Below are 15,324 nucleotides of genomic sequence, written 5' to 3'. Positions count from 1 at the left end.
TGATTTAGAACTAACTAAAGCTCCAGTAATGTGCAATTACAAGAAACTTAATGACCCCTTTATATCGAATGTAACTTCCATGGCACCTAATATACTTTGATGAATTGCTCATTATATGCAATGTTGGAAAAGCTTCTATAAAGATTAATAATTGTATAATCAATACTGAAATTCAATCTTGTTTGGCTTTTTTTAACTCTGAAATCAATAAGTCATAAGGATTATGAACCCTGTTTTGTTCCCTTCTTCTCTTCTTTACCCCCAGAGTATCATGGATGCTGATACTTTGTAAAGCTAATAGGCCACTTTGATTATAATAGGAGTTCCTCATCACCCCATCCTAATGCAATCTAAAAATGAAAATTAGCCTTTAATTTACATTCTACTCTCCAGTTGCCCAGCCTTTTATAGTATTAAAGCAAAAGATATGTTTCTGGATAAGTGCTAAAGATGGGCATTGCAATTCCATATCTTTATGTGTACTCAAAACACCAAAATTAGTTATTTCAACCTGCCTGAAACATCTAAAATTTGGTAGAAAGAGCGCCATCTAGAACAACGTATTAATGTATTGAGTATTTTAGTTTGCACAATATTTTTTCTTGAGAAGATCCAGGGTTTTTTTCCCCTCTGTGGTATCTGTGTCTGCTCAACTTCATTTGAAATGTACCCGGCCGATAAAGGAGAGGAGAAAAGTCACACACTAAAAATATGACACTGCAGAGGGTCAGCACTTAAGTCTTACTTAAGGTCTAGTTTGAAGACTCAAGTGGGGCCCAGGCCTTATGCATGGAGCTGAATTTCACTCTTAGGAGGAGTAAAATATAACAACAACAATGAGAAAATGGACTAGCCCCGTTGTGGACTTTGAATGGATTTTTTATCACCTTTCTCTCCCCCCACCCCCATCTCCTTTATGTCTACTCTTCCCAAATCAAATGAATCTGGAACATGTTAGGCTGTAGATAAGCTGGCAGTGATATAAGCACAGTATAACTATGTAATATCCAGAACAGCAGTCTGATTTTTTTTCCTATTTAGCTAACTGCTGGGCAGGCTTTTCTCATGCACATATGTGCATGTGGAGGGAGTAGGGAGGAAAATAACCTTAGCATTGTATAAACAAGACAGAGAAAGTAGTTCTCTGATGCTAAACTACAACAGAAGTATTGTACTTTGGAACCTGAGCTGTGCCCTTTCTCCCCTCCCTCACCTATCCGTTTCATTAGCCATTCCAGCAGCGAGGTTAAGAATCGTCTTGGCTGGAAGCAGGCAGGCATAGAGGGTTGCATGACTTTCACTGCCACCTGGCACAGCTATTTCATATTCACTTGTTTGCCCCTGCAACAGCTCAGAGGCTTCAACAAGTTGGTTGTGGAGGAAGCGGGAATTGAGCGTAGTTAAGTGTCATACACTCCCACGTCTTCTTCTGTGGAGCGACAGTCCGTGCCTCAGGATCCTGCAGATAAAACAGCCACAGTTCAATTACTGCTAGCATTTCTTGTTCCTTTGGTTTGTGTGAGGAACCATCTGAAGCTACAAAGCAAGTGGAATTAGGACAACTTGGGGTATCTCTCACCAGTTTTCTCTGAGATTGTTAATCTTTTTGCCCTGGACTGCTATGGAGTGTGTGTTAGCTGTGAATTAGAACTCAGAGACTTCACTAAGTTATGGAAAAAAGTGTGAACATACATACAGAAAAGAGATGCAAAGCCAAAACATCAGGGTCTTGTGTGTTTATCTGTGGTTAGAATGTTGAGATATTGCTGGGCCAGCGGACTTACGGTGTAGTCATATAAAATACGGGTGCTTTATAACCTTTTCTGTTACTTACCTTGGGGCTTATGGATTTAGATATGTCACAGCATTATAAAGCTTCAAATGATCAGAAAACAGTAACATTCTGTGATCAACAACATTTTAAAAGGTAGCGCCTAAATCTAGTTAATCAAATCCAAATCCAGATTGAGACACCGAACTGAAAGTGGCAGGATTTTCAGAAAGGAGGAGCTGCTCAGGACCACTAGGCATCAGTTGGTTTTAAATTATGTTAATTTATATTTGTAAAATGTTTTGAGAGCCATGGGTAGAGAGAAGGCAACTTATTTCAAATGTTGCCAACGCAATAACTTCATTTTGAATCTTCTGATTGTTGATGTGTTTTTTCTGAAAGCCCCACCTGCTGAAATCAGGAGATGACATGTACATTTCAGCTCTCGTTAAAGAAAGTGAGGCAGAAGATAGGGAACCTTCTTAGGTAGGAAGTAGGATGGAACCTCATCTGGTTTAGAGAGAAATGAATGTGGATTTATGGTAGTTAGGCACAGTGGGGAAAGGACTAGAAATGTGAAGCATGGAAACCATAGAGGCCAAATAACAGGAGGCAAATATAAAGAACTCAGAATTTATTATTTTAAAGATATTGTGTTTTTAATAAAATTTCATGATGATTTTGGGCCTGATTCACAGTTTCTTAATAGTTGGCTGTGCTCTAAGAAATCAAGTGGACAGTAATATTAATTGTTAGGACCAGTTTGAGCATTTTATTCCGTATATTTGGGGTGAACTGCATCCTAGCAGTAAAGTCTGTATTCTTCCTTCATTACAGTTCTGCCCAGGTGATGAATACACTTCTACCTCACCCAACCTTCAGTGCCACTTATCTTGGACTTCGGTGATATTATGTAATATTTGCATAGTTCTTTTATGGCATAGAAATTATGTGTAAAACTTAAAAATATGCCTATTTTGTTTCTCTGACATGTGCTCTTAGGAACGTAAACACATACATTTGGTTTAAATGTGGTTTATTTATACCTCCACCACTTTTTGTTTTTGTGTGTCCACAATAGCTTGCATCACGTTGAGTCAAACCCTTGAGTATTTAAATCAGGCAGAATTCCTGCTGAACTAAATGAGAGTTCTACTGAGGGAAGGCTATCAAGTATATTCTGTTGACTTTAAACTTCTGCTAAAAAAATAGAGTTTAATCACAGTCTTCAAACATGCAGCAAAAATACTTGGGGCTAGATTCCAGACTGGTGTAAATTACCATAGCTCCATTGACTTCAATGCAGCTAAAGATCTAGCAATAAGTATTTACAGACAAGAAATTCAAAAAGCTCTCCGGGTTTCATCTGTGGTGGATGAAAAGCATAAAACTAGCAATTCTTGCATGATGTGATGAGTCTGGGGACTGGGACTCATTTAGAATGGGCATCCAGTCAAGAGTCCCAGTTAAGTTAGAGCCGCACAGCGCTGTCATCACACATCAGTGTGGAACCTTTCCTGTTAACCCTCTACAATGCTTCCACTGTGGCAGGTTTTGCATTATTTGGAGTTATCAAGTTAAATAAGGAAACAGGTATTGCAGGTAGGAAAATAATTCCATTTTAATGGCTGAGTCTCATATATAACAATACAGTTCATCATAGCCAAACCTACATTCATAGGGGAGGATCATGTTTTATTAAAACCTGCTACTTGTTGTCACTCATTTGCTCCACTGTCCTATTCACTCTTTCCAAAAATAGCATACCCTGTGGTGGTGGCTTATTATGATTAAACAGATAAAAATAAGTTTAAGGTCTAAATGCATCCAGGACACCTGAGGTAATACAAGATCTGACTTCTTTATGGAACGTCTGAAGTTATATTTTCCATTGCTTCACAAGCTTTGCTTTGTTTTGTTTTTACTTCAGCAAGGTTTAGCATGTTCTATAGTTTCATGTTGCAGACTTGCACCTCAGGAATAAGTATCACTACTTTCTGATTTTTTTTCATGGTATAGCTCCTGCTTTGAAAACAGAAGTTTGAATGGCATTGTTTTTCAGTCATTTTTACGTAATACCACTGTATAGAAATTTCTGGCATTCACATGTAAGAGAAGATTTTATTAAGGAGTCAGAGAGAGAAGTGCTATACCCCCTAAAAGGACTTTACTGTTAGGGGTTTAGAGTAGGAGCTTTATCTATTTACTGTTTATCTATGTGTTTATATTTCACCGTTTTTTTCTAAAAATAACATATGCATGCAGTGATCAGGAGGTGGCATTATTCCTTTTTGTGCTTCCACATCCTACCAGTCAATTTATGACTGTAGACTCCTTATTAATGACATGAAATATGGCATTTCATCTGAAATAAGAGGACATAACAGTATCCAAGTATGACAGATCTCAATCTGATGTCGCCAGTGGAAAAATCCAATGGTAGCAATTATAGACAACAAAGCAAATGCCATAACCTATGAGGCATTACCAAAAGATCAGTGGAGCCAAACTCCTTGTCTCCATTGTTCTGTTTCTCTTTACATGTAACTGCTCATTTCCATGAGTGCTGGCAGAATGCTCAGTGCTGTACAAAACAGAATAAAACATGATGCCTGCTCCAAAGTGACAAATGACTGTTAGATTCTGCTGAGTGTCCACGTGGATTTAAGTACATACACAAGATTTTACTCCACTCTGCTCCAGTCCTGGAAATCCATGAATGCGTCTCTTTTTGTAACACACCATCATTTTATGCCTAAGACTGAGACACAAAAAAATGCAGTTATGGGAAGGAGGACCCACTCACCTTTTGCATTAGCTGTTTTTCAGGACTAGAGCAAGGCAGAATATTATCATGCTTAGGCACATACATCTATCTATGTGCCTAAAAGTGGGATAGAACTTGATTCGGCACTGAGGTCAATGCACAGGAAAATCTATACATAATTTGGTACATACATAATATAGGTTTCATGGATTATATTTCATAGACATTAGGGCTGGAAGGGACCTTGTAAGATCATTGGGTTTAGCCCTCTGCCCAAAGGAAAGGAAGTCAAAGGAACCCAGCAAGATAAGCATATACCACATATATACAAGATCCATTGTTTGAAAATACAATTAGTGATTTTTTTTTCACGAGGCATGTTCAGGAGAAGGTGGATGGTTGCTTTTGGTTCCAGGAAAAGAATGTTTAGGAGTTGTAAGGTCTACTGTTGTTCTGTCCCATCTTAAAAGAGATGTTCCATATTGTTCATAGTTACATAAAAGGTACAGCATGTAGCACTACACATATATAGGTGAGTTAACTGTTATTAACAAAAGATTGATACAATAGATTTCCTTAAACAAGCTGCTTAACCATTCCTCTCCATAAGGATTTGAAGAAGATGATGCTGTTTGCCATCTCTATTTTTTTTTAAAGTGAATGCACCAAGTTTTAGTGACTCATGATATGTGCACTTTTCTGAAGAATTTTCTTTGCCACTGTGCTTTGAACTTATCATGCTTCTTTTTAAAAGAATTAAATAGACCATAGTAAAACCCTCCTGATCAGTATAAGCTCTCAAGCATTTCCTCTCCAAGCCTGCATCAGACTTCCTCTTATAATTAACTTGCAACTTTTTTCTGACTTTTGTACAGCACTATAAACGTGGGCTGGAAGTAGTTGCTGGAGAGGGCAGAGATGGCTTTGTGGGAAACAGGTGACTTGCACTGTTCCATATCCTGGCAAGCCTTTGAGTCAAAATTGTTTATTTACGTAGCATACTTGTCCAGGTGGATTCACTGAAAAATGCCTGCTTGCCTACAGCAAAATGACACCATCATTGCTTGGAGTTTGTATTTTTATAGGTCAGCCTGGATTATTCACTCTGATGATACAAAACTCTCCAGACCAACTCTAAAATACACTGAATTCAATAGAAAGTCTCTCATTGACTTCATTGGGCTTTGGATGAAGCCCATGGTGCTGTATGAAGAGCTTGCCAGCTTAATTATTATGGAAACATAATCAGGAAAAGATGCAGAACAAACTGATAAGTCTAGGAGAGATGTGTTAGTGTCAAATTATCTCTTCCTTAAATCCTAAACAAGTACTCATGATAATTTTAATATATATGAGAAAAAGCAATGCTGCAGCTCATATGCTATTTTGAAAGTTTTAACTTCTACTTCTTATTCAACATGGGCAACATTTCTGAACCCAACTGGGTGTATCTACCAAAGCCATTAATGCGGCTCAATAAGCTTGGGTGCGTTCGCACCAGAGTCATCTGCTCCAGGGCTCAGCATCTTCACGTGCACCCGGGACTCCCCCAGGTACCATGTGCTGGTGTTGGGCAGCACTGGGGCTAGCTGGGACACAGGAGTGCTGAAACTGTAGAGCCACGTGGCTGACCCCCTGAGCCTACTGCCAGCCTGGGGCTGCTCCGCCCTGGCTCTAACTGCTGCAGTCCTGGTCACTGTCCGCATGTGCGTTTCTGTACAGTAAATGACTCCACTGCAAGATAGTACTGTTCCCAACAGTACTATATTATAATGGATTTAATTAATTTACTGTGCAGAGCTAATTAGTCAACTCCACAGTAAAGCATACATGTAGATGGCTCTATTGAGAACCATAGAAGAGCCTGAATAGAACAGTAATGGTATGGTTCTGTGGCACAGGCAGGACCAAAATCAGAAGGGACGCTCCAGGGCCCCTACACCATGAATAGTGTAAAATGTGGCTCCCTTGCAGCCTCTACTCTGGTTTTTCTGGGACAGGATGCAGGGAGAAGGTAGGCACATTTAGTCACAACTAAGCAGACTGACTTCATGGTAGTAGAAATGTTCCCCCATAGGAACCTTGACACATTCATGGAACAAAAGGTGGAGGTTAGGGGGCTTTTATTTTTAATAAAGATAATAGTGGGAGCGATATAAAGGCACTGTCATCCTACCTTCTAAAGTCTCCGCAACTATATTTTTTTCAGCACCGGAGGCTCTAAATTCATCTACCACTTTTGAGTCTCTTTCAGAACATTTGGCCCTTATTGCATAGTCACAAATGAACATCATAAAACCACAGGGGATCCAGCATTCTTTGTGTACTGAAGAACTTACCACAGTAGTTCATGGGCCTGTTTCATATTTGCATTATTCCTGTTTTACACTTGTGTGACTCCTTTGATTTGAATGGAATTATACCATGCAATGGTGAATCAGAACCCATGTTGAATATACTAGGAAAAGCAGAGTTTATTTTTGGAAGACCAGATATTTTATGAAAACAGAAACACCACAAAGTTATCTGTATTCAAAACAGTAGCCAAATAAAAGGAATGCAGAAGTTTGCAGAAAATAAGTCTACTGTTTTATGTAGGCCTGCTCTGAATCCATATTAAAGCTTCAGCATTTGAAAGTGATTCCATTTCCTATAAAGTTCATATCCATATAAGGAGTCCCTCTTTCTTTAAATATATCCGGTTGCCCTGTTTAAAGCAGGAACTCAAACTGTTGCATCAGTAAGATATTGATTTTGCTATTTAGTAAAACAAAAGTTTCCATTGCAAGGGCATTTTCAAGCAAAGTTAAATATAAAAAGAAAAAACTCCTTATTAAACTATATTGTGGTATAACAGCTCACCACATCCTGCTGCTGTGGCATCTGATGTTTAGCAAAGGAAAAGTTCCTCTTTCAGGCTTCTAACAGGTACAAAGGTCACGTGTTACCTGCATTTCTCAGCACTATTATTTTTTTGACTTGATGTCAGTGGAAAAGCTGTACATGAAGATGGAAAATATTAATTGAGGGAAGGCATTGTGGGGAACTGTAGGTGTTAGCTACAGAAGTAACAATGCCTGCTCCCCCCAAAAAACCAGAAAAACAAACTAAAATCTGATGACAAATGTGTTGTAAATTTATCACACTCAGCTTTTTGATATCAGATAGAAAGGGATGTGTTTTGTGCAGGAAGTGTTGTTCTAATCTGGGCACTTAAGATGAACACACTAACTCTATTCCAGATTTGCCATGGTATTACTTTGAGACTTTAAGCAAATGAGCTAATTTTAAGAGTCTTAGCTTCCACATTTATAAATTGGGTTTAATACACTTTTCACAAGAATACTAAGATTGTGTAATTTTAATTAATGTTTGTAAAGCCTTGAAACTTTTAGTTGGAAAGTATTATGTGCACACAAAATATTACTACTCTTAGAATTAGGAACAGCCGGGTGCTCTGCATCATTTTAACCTACAGACCCAAGGATATTAAAAAAATTGAAGTCAAAGTAAACCAAAATTTTGCTTGTGCTACATAGATATATAAGTTGATCCTTATATAGTGGGCCATCATATTGAAGTGACAGATATGTAGTCCAAAACCTGCCTATTCATGAGAGCAACAGGGTGAATCATTGAATATAGGATGAATTTTTGGTCCAACTAGAGGAATCATTCCATCAGTGTTTAAATAGCTGAGGTGCATTTGGGAGAAGTTCTGTTTGTAACTAGGATTAGGGCTCTGCCAGTAACTGAATTTTTGGTTCAGCAGCATAAAGATCAAGCCCCAATATTCCTGCCAAAATGAAATACTGAAAAAAATGTTTGAAATTGAATTCAATATGTTTGAACCAAAAAGAAATATTTTAGGGTTAAATTAAACATTTCATTTGACCTCTGTGGAAATTTTCATTTAATTTCAGAGGGTTTTTTTCAACCTTTTTTTTTTTTAATCAAAAAACAGATATAAATGAAATTTAACAAAAAGCTTTGGGCTTTTTTGCTTTTTTCCCCCTCAATTTCTTTTGGCCATATCTGTTCACTGAATTTAAGTTAGATGCTAGAAACACATTGATGGAGGAAGTGAATAGATTTACTAGTCAATCACAGCAAGCATCACACAAAAGTGTATCACTTGGGTCCTAGACTGCACAAGCATGCTGAATGATTTCTGTCACTCCCACCCACTGAAGGGCATTCCCTCACAGGCTCAGGTGCATTAGTGGGCAGCAAGGGAAAGCCCACTCTTAGCATACTTCTGCTCTTTTTCCCCCTTTCATGTGTTCAAACAGATGGGTTTTTCAGCTGTATCTAAATTACTAGACTTACTAAATTACAATACTGACTGCTAAGCAAGACAGGGATTCCTTCACATCTTGCCTTCCTCTTGTACTCTTTGTCAGCATCATTTCACATGACCTAGAAAGAGCCCACACTTTTAATTTATTTGCTATTTAAAAGTGGTGAAATAAAGAGCCTCATTAAAAGGAGGTAATACTAGATGAGAGTGATGTAAAATCTTGCCACCAGCTACTGTCTTGGCCCTTTCACCTGCCTCAGTCCCATTTGTTTGTGAGATCAGGTTGTTTTCCAGTGGCAATGGATACACTATTGCAAGATTCAGCTATCTTTTGGGTATATGTTGATATGGTGAAGGGGATGTTATTAAGTAGATGTCTTTGTATATGAGGAAGCTGTGCTGGACTGTCACTCATAAAGATAGTGGAAGCTCAGCTACAATGAGAGAGTTGCACAGAATCTTCCCTAAAGTCAATAATACAGCTGCCAGCGACTTTGATAGATCTCACATGTGGTCCTGATAATATTAGGTCTCATTGTTGAGTTTAGGTAAAATATTAGAAAAGGATAGACATTTCATAGACATTAGGGCTGGAAGGGACCTCGTGAGATCATCGAGTCCAGCCCCCCCACCAATAGGCAGGAAGTCAGCTGGGGTCAAGTGACCCCAGAAAGAAATACATCCACCTGTTTTTTAAAAGAGTCCAAAGTAGGTGCTTGCACCACCTCTGGGGGGGAGTTTGTTCCAGTCTGTGGCTGTGACTCAGGCGAGTTGAGCTCCCAGATGGAAGGGGCTTGGTGGGTGACTTTGAAAAAATCACTTACCCTCTAGGAGAGCAGTTCCCAAACTGTAAGTCACAACCCCATATGGGGTCACAACAACAGCGGGTGGGTCGTGGGGGTGGGAGACAGTGGGTTGGGAATGAGGGGCTATGCTAAGAACATGGGGTCATGCTGAGGAAAAGTTTGCTGTAGAGGTAAATAACATTTTCAAAGGCACTTAGGTGACTTAGGAGCTCACTCCTGTTTTTATAAAATTACTGTACTTGGGCTCTGAGGAAGCTGTTCCCACTGAAAGTCAGTGTCCCCCAAAAATCAAAGGACAACTCAGTGTCTAAATCACTTTTGAAAATGGAACTTAGATTCCTGGGTAGTTTAGGTTATTTTCAAATTTTTCCCGTAGTCAGTTTTTACTGCATTTAGAGCTTTCACTTGGAGCTGTGTCTACACTTGCCTTGATATGAAAAACTCCATGTTCTAACTTGCCTTTGCCCTAAGAGTTAAGGGTCCTAGTCCTGGCTTTTGCCACGTCAGAAATGCCACTTTTGTTGCTTAACCTACCTCACAGAAACTTTGTGAGAATTCATCCTGAATCTCCATTGTGGGCACGTCTACACATTCATTATTGTGCAGTAGGTACTACACATTTAGTTTAGTACTTCCGTAATGAAGTACTAACTAAATGCACAGTAACTAGTTACTGCACAGTAGTGTGGGCGGATGGGTTTTTTGTGATAGCCACTGCACAGTAGCCTAATAACACAGTGCAGTAGCTTATTAGGACAGTTTTTGACCGGCACACTACTGCACAGGGTTATTAGGCTGCCGCACAGTAAGCATCCCATGCAGATGCGCCCTGTATGTATAAAAATTAAGGAGCAGTTTGAATAGTGGCTTAGCATTATTCAGCACAGAAGAAACCTACAGGGAAAGTACACAAAGGTGAAACTTGATCTCTAGCCCTCAGGGGATTGTTTTCATTACCACATTTACATGGGGATGCTGCCACATATTTTGTAGTGTACCTAATGCTGCTTTATGAGGTTTATCTTGACAGAAATGTCAGGAAGATGTCTTCCCACAACAAAAGAGTGCAGTATTTGCATTCAAGGTTGAGGTTCGGTTCAGAAAACTGTCTTGACTCGAGAACCTGTAAACATTGTTGCGTTATTATTTTACTAGGGGATGTGCAAAGTAATTTCTTCTCACCAGTACTGGAGTTGCCATCTGAATGTGTTTCCATTGTTTTCTAATATAAAATATCAATTCCATGGTACTATCAAGAGAAAGAAGTATTTTGTCTTTACGTGTCATTTCCGTTCTGCTCTTAGTTTTCTGAAACAAATAGGTAATCACAAATACAACTGATGTTCCATTGTTATTGTAGGACATATATGTAAGTCAGCACCAAACGAACCACTGATCAGCTTCCATGGCCCTAATCCTGACTGATTCCTGCATTGTTGTTACAAACTGTGCAATAGGTCTGAAGAAAAAACATGTTCGACAACTAATTGCTTCAGGAAGTTGATTTTAGACATGCTGGGCTCTTTCCAACAAACACATAGAGTTATCTGGATGGTAGTGAACAGCAGCCCACGAGCAAAGGAAAACTCCTGGTAGTTCCATGACGTGGGCTTGTGTTTCCCCTCCCAGTAAAGTTAGGAAAACTCAGAAGCAGTGACAGCCTTACTGATGGCATTCAGTCTATCTGGATGTAAATCAGGTGGTGGCAGTGGCTGCAGGGAGGTGGGGTGGAAATAAAAGGGATGTTGTGCAGTTCACTGTAGATGGCCTTTGCTAGGTTCAGTCATTTCCTGTCCATCTGCCAAAAATCACACGCTGATAAATGGACATAATTTGAGTGTGGGAAACAATATGGCCTGATGAGCTACAAGGGAGGAAAGAATAAAAGAAGAGTCATGAGTAAAGAAAACAATACTTTATCAGTGGAGATGCAGTCTGACTGGCTGATGCTTAGATAATGGGCCTTGTTTATGCTTTTCTGCAACTTCTGGCCTAAAACTTAACTTGATCCTCCCCACCCCTCTGTCTTCATTGATAGGAGCAGAGGCCACACGTTCATGAGTGTTGATCAACATGAAAGGAAAGTGTATTTATTCATTTACCCATAGCAAGTAATGGACAAACACACCCATTTCCTTTCATTTTTTTAATCATCCCACAGTGGAAAATTAGCATGTGTAGTCTTATTCTACAGAGGCATCACAGCTTCAAGTGCTCAGCTCTGTAACTGGCAGCTTTGTGCCATGGCATTGCTGTGTCAAGAATACTAACATATAATCCTTCTGGCTATTTTTGTGGAATAGATAATTTATTCTAAAACTTATGGTCAATCAATACTTTGAGCATCAGAGCCAGTTCCGGAGCAGATGAATGTTTTATTTGTAACTCATTCAAAGTGTTAAATTTGTTTGATGCAATAAAAGACCCAAGATGCTGCTGTTCTTGTGATGTCTGGTTTCATACAGTGTTTAGCATGTTAATAACTTATGTTAATCCTGCTCTCTTGCACTTTGGTCAGCCTGTTTCAGCTATCTAATCATGGGTGTTATGCTTAATGTTGAAAATTATAGCAGAACTGTAAAGGAACTGATACAGTCTTCTTTTAATCTATTTGACATAAGAAACAGTAATCATACCCAAGTTTAATTTTAATAATTATTTTTTTCTTGTGTTCTTTCTTTGCAGTAAATGAAATTATAAGGAATGACCTTTCCAGCACCAATGTCCATTCATAGCTTGCAATATTGGACTAGTTTGCAACCCACACACTTTTAGCTCAGCTGATATATCAGCTACAGCACAGTTACTAAAAAAACTGAAGATATTACCTGGTACCACTCTGATCTTCCACCTTACTGAATGTTAGGAACTGAAGATTTACCTCTTGCTTACAAAGAAGTAGTTCTTCGACCTCAACTGATGAAATATCTTCTTTAAAGAAAATCATCTCAAGAGGAAAAAAAAGGGAGGGAATAAACTGTTAAGATGGCGCATTTTTCTGGGATAAAACTAGGAAACCCAGAACCGATCCTTTTGGCACCACTGGAATACATCCCTGGAAGTGCCTTATTTTACCAGATTGTGGCATCAGGGCATTTTTTAATAGGCTTTGAGTTTGCTACCATAAAAGGTATTGGTGGGTGCAGAACCTATAAAGCTTGCAATTCTGGAAACGGATGTTTTAAAAATCAAAGGACTGCCTATTGGAGGGGAAAGACACCCCTACTGAGAGTAAAATACCTTTGTGAATTCCAGAATTTCTTCAGCTTTTTCTCTGCTGTAATATACAGCCTGTTGCCTTATTCTCAGTGCATTTCAAGAGCCTCCCAATTTGTCATCTCAGCTCTTTCTTTTTTCATACTGTCTATATTATGTGCTAATGAATCATAGGATTGTTAGTAGTAGCATGTTAAGATTTTGATTTTAATCAGGCTTCAGTCATAGCACAAGTAAGTTGAGTAGCACAAAGTAATAAGGTTGATGGACAAAAAATGAAATCTATCTATTACATGATAGATGTATGTGTATGCATGTACATACATACTAGTATATATGCATATATTTATATATGACAAATAATATAGATGACTGCCTGCTGAGGGCACTGAATTTAGCAATAATTTCCATTACTGAGAACACATTTCAGATCCAAAACAAATGTTTCAGCTACTTCAGTTGAGGGTCTGTTGCACCTATGACAGGTATACATTGTCTTTCCTCATGCAGTTAAGCAAGCACTTTAGATAGTCAAAAAAGATGCATACAAAATACATATTATTTACCAAATGGAAAAATATGAACTAATGTAATTGTAAATACTAGTACGAAAGAGTGTAAAATATTTGTTCAGTTATAAGTTTATTCCACAGAAGCCTTATAACTCTCTGCTACATGTACAAAAAAAAATATTACCAAAAAAACAAAAGTTTCATAAGCAGCGCTGTATAGTATGTTTTCTGATTAGCTAACATTCACAGAGCACAGATAGGCATGTAGTGTAGCCTTTAACATTGTATTTTGTAAAATCAACAGCTTATTATATAACTAACAACATTCTATTATTTCATATAACCCAAAAAAAAAGCATGGTTTAATTTAAAACTGTTTAACATTAATATTGTGCCTTAGGAATCAATGCCCCCTTCTGGAAATATGCCTAAACTACACCTCCATACTGAGGTGGCAACTATTTAGCCTCAACGTAATGAGAATTGAACATGTTTCACAGGAAGTGAAAAACTCCTAAACATATTAAAATATTCTGTACAATTATGTCTTACTTTCTTTTCTTACACAAAATAAAAGCCATATTTGTCACATTTGCACATTACTGTGAAGACATCAGAATATAATATGGCGCTATGTACATATTATGCTGTTATTGGTCCTAATAGTAATCTGTTATTCCCCACCTGTTTAATCCAAGTTATTCACCCTGTATTAGAATTGTAGAAGTTGCATGAAAAAATTCATATAGACTGCCATATAAAAAAAAAAGTTTGACAGATGTCAGCTTAATGTGTAGCTAGAAATTAGATCTAATAAAGCAAAATGTTTTGCTGGAAGCTAGTCTTAGAGTGGTTCATTATATGTTATCTTGACAAATCTTCCTCTCATATAAAATAAGCATTTTCTCATTATATGCATACATACATACATACGTATATATGTATGTATCTCACAATTGCTTCTATTTGAAGCTGTTTGCATCCCGTTTCATCCTGCTAATATAATCATCTTAATATGGAGGTAAACATATCTTCTCAACAGAATCACTCCTTTTTTCCTTTCCCCCGAACTCCCTTCACATTTAAAAACATTGCTGCCAAGGAGTGAAACTGATATATGGTATAATCTCTGCTTGTGTTCTGTCTACTTCAGAAATGTCAAGAAAGCATGAGTGGAGGAGCCTCTGGATATGCCAAAGCATTTTTTATTCATTTAGAGAAATATCCGGGGTGAGGCTTTGACCACACACATATACACACACAGCACAGTGTTTGCATTTCAGCAATAATTTGAGCAAAATAATCAACTGTATATTTTAGATATGTTGCACCAACTCTGTCAGTTTTCTTCAAGCTATTTTAAAAACAAAATCTGTTACTTTTAAGCCTGACTAATGGAAGATTATGCATATCTTGTATATGTATTCATAAAATAAAAAAGAAAAGCATAATTTGTCCCCTTATGAGAATGTTACCTTGTTTTTGTTTGTGTGTCTCGGCTGTTGATTTCACTTTTAACTTTTTGTTTCACTAATTCTTATGGAAAAATGGGTCTGAACTCAGCAATTATTTTCCTAGGAAACAACTGTGACTATGTACAATATACACTTTGTATGTATGTTTAAAAAGTCAACCAAGCCAATTTTCTTTTTCCCCACTGCTGATTTGCATTCTTTAAAGATCAAAACAATTAGTACAGTATTAGCTTAATGATACAATAGTTATATCTTTATTGCATTAAATGAACAGTATTCTTCTCTGTTACACCCATGAAAATTTTTTTAAGGCCAGGGACTTTTGAGAGGAGGATTGGGACCCACTGGGTTGCAAACTGTTGCTAACATGTGAAGAGATACTGCCCATGGATTTAGTGGAATGAGTTAACCTTGCCAGGAGCAAGGATATATAGGCTCTGTATTATGGTATCTAATATCTAATTAATGAAGGGACAG

At 37.9% G+C, this 15,324-nt stretch overlaps 1 protein-coding gene across 3 annotated transcripts in view; it reads left to right on the top strand.

Annotated features, from left to right (window-relative positions):
- NFATC1 (nuclear factor of activated T-cells 1) overlaps positions 1-14,835 on the top strand; it is a 157,247-nt gene extending 142,412 nt beyond the window's left edge. For all 3 annotated transcript variants that reach the window (XM_019524065.1, XM_019524085.1, XM_019524074.1), the window contains exon 10: positions 12,330-14,835. In XM_019524065.1, coding sequence (XP_019379610.1) covers positions 12,330-12,379 — 50 coding nt within the window. In that variant the 3' untranslated portion in view covers positions 12,380-14,835. The remainder of the gene's footprint in view (positions 1-12,329) is intronic.
- The last annotated feature ends 489 nt before the right edge of the window (positions 14,836-15,324 follow it).

This window comes from Gavialis gangeticus, unplaced genomic scaffold (genome assembly GCF_001723915.1).
Source record: "Gavialis gangeticus isolate Ggan-Ray unplaced genomic scaffold, GavGan_comp1, whole genome shotgun sequence".
In the NCBI taxonomy this organism is placed as follows: Eukaryota; Metazoa; Chordata; order Crocodylia; family Gavialidae; genus Gavialis; species Gavialis gangeticus.
This window is presented reverse-complemented; position numbering and strand designations above follow the sequence as displayed.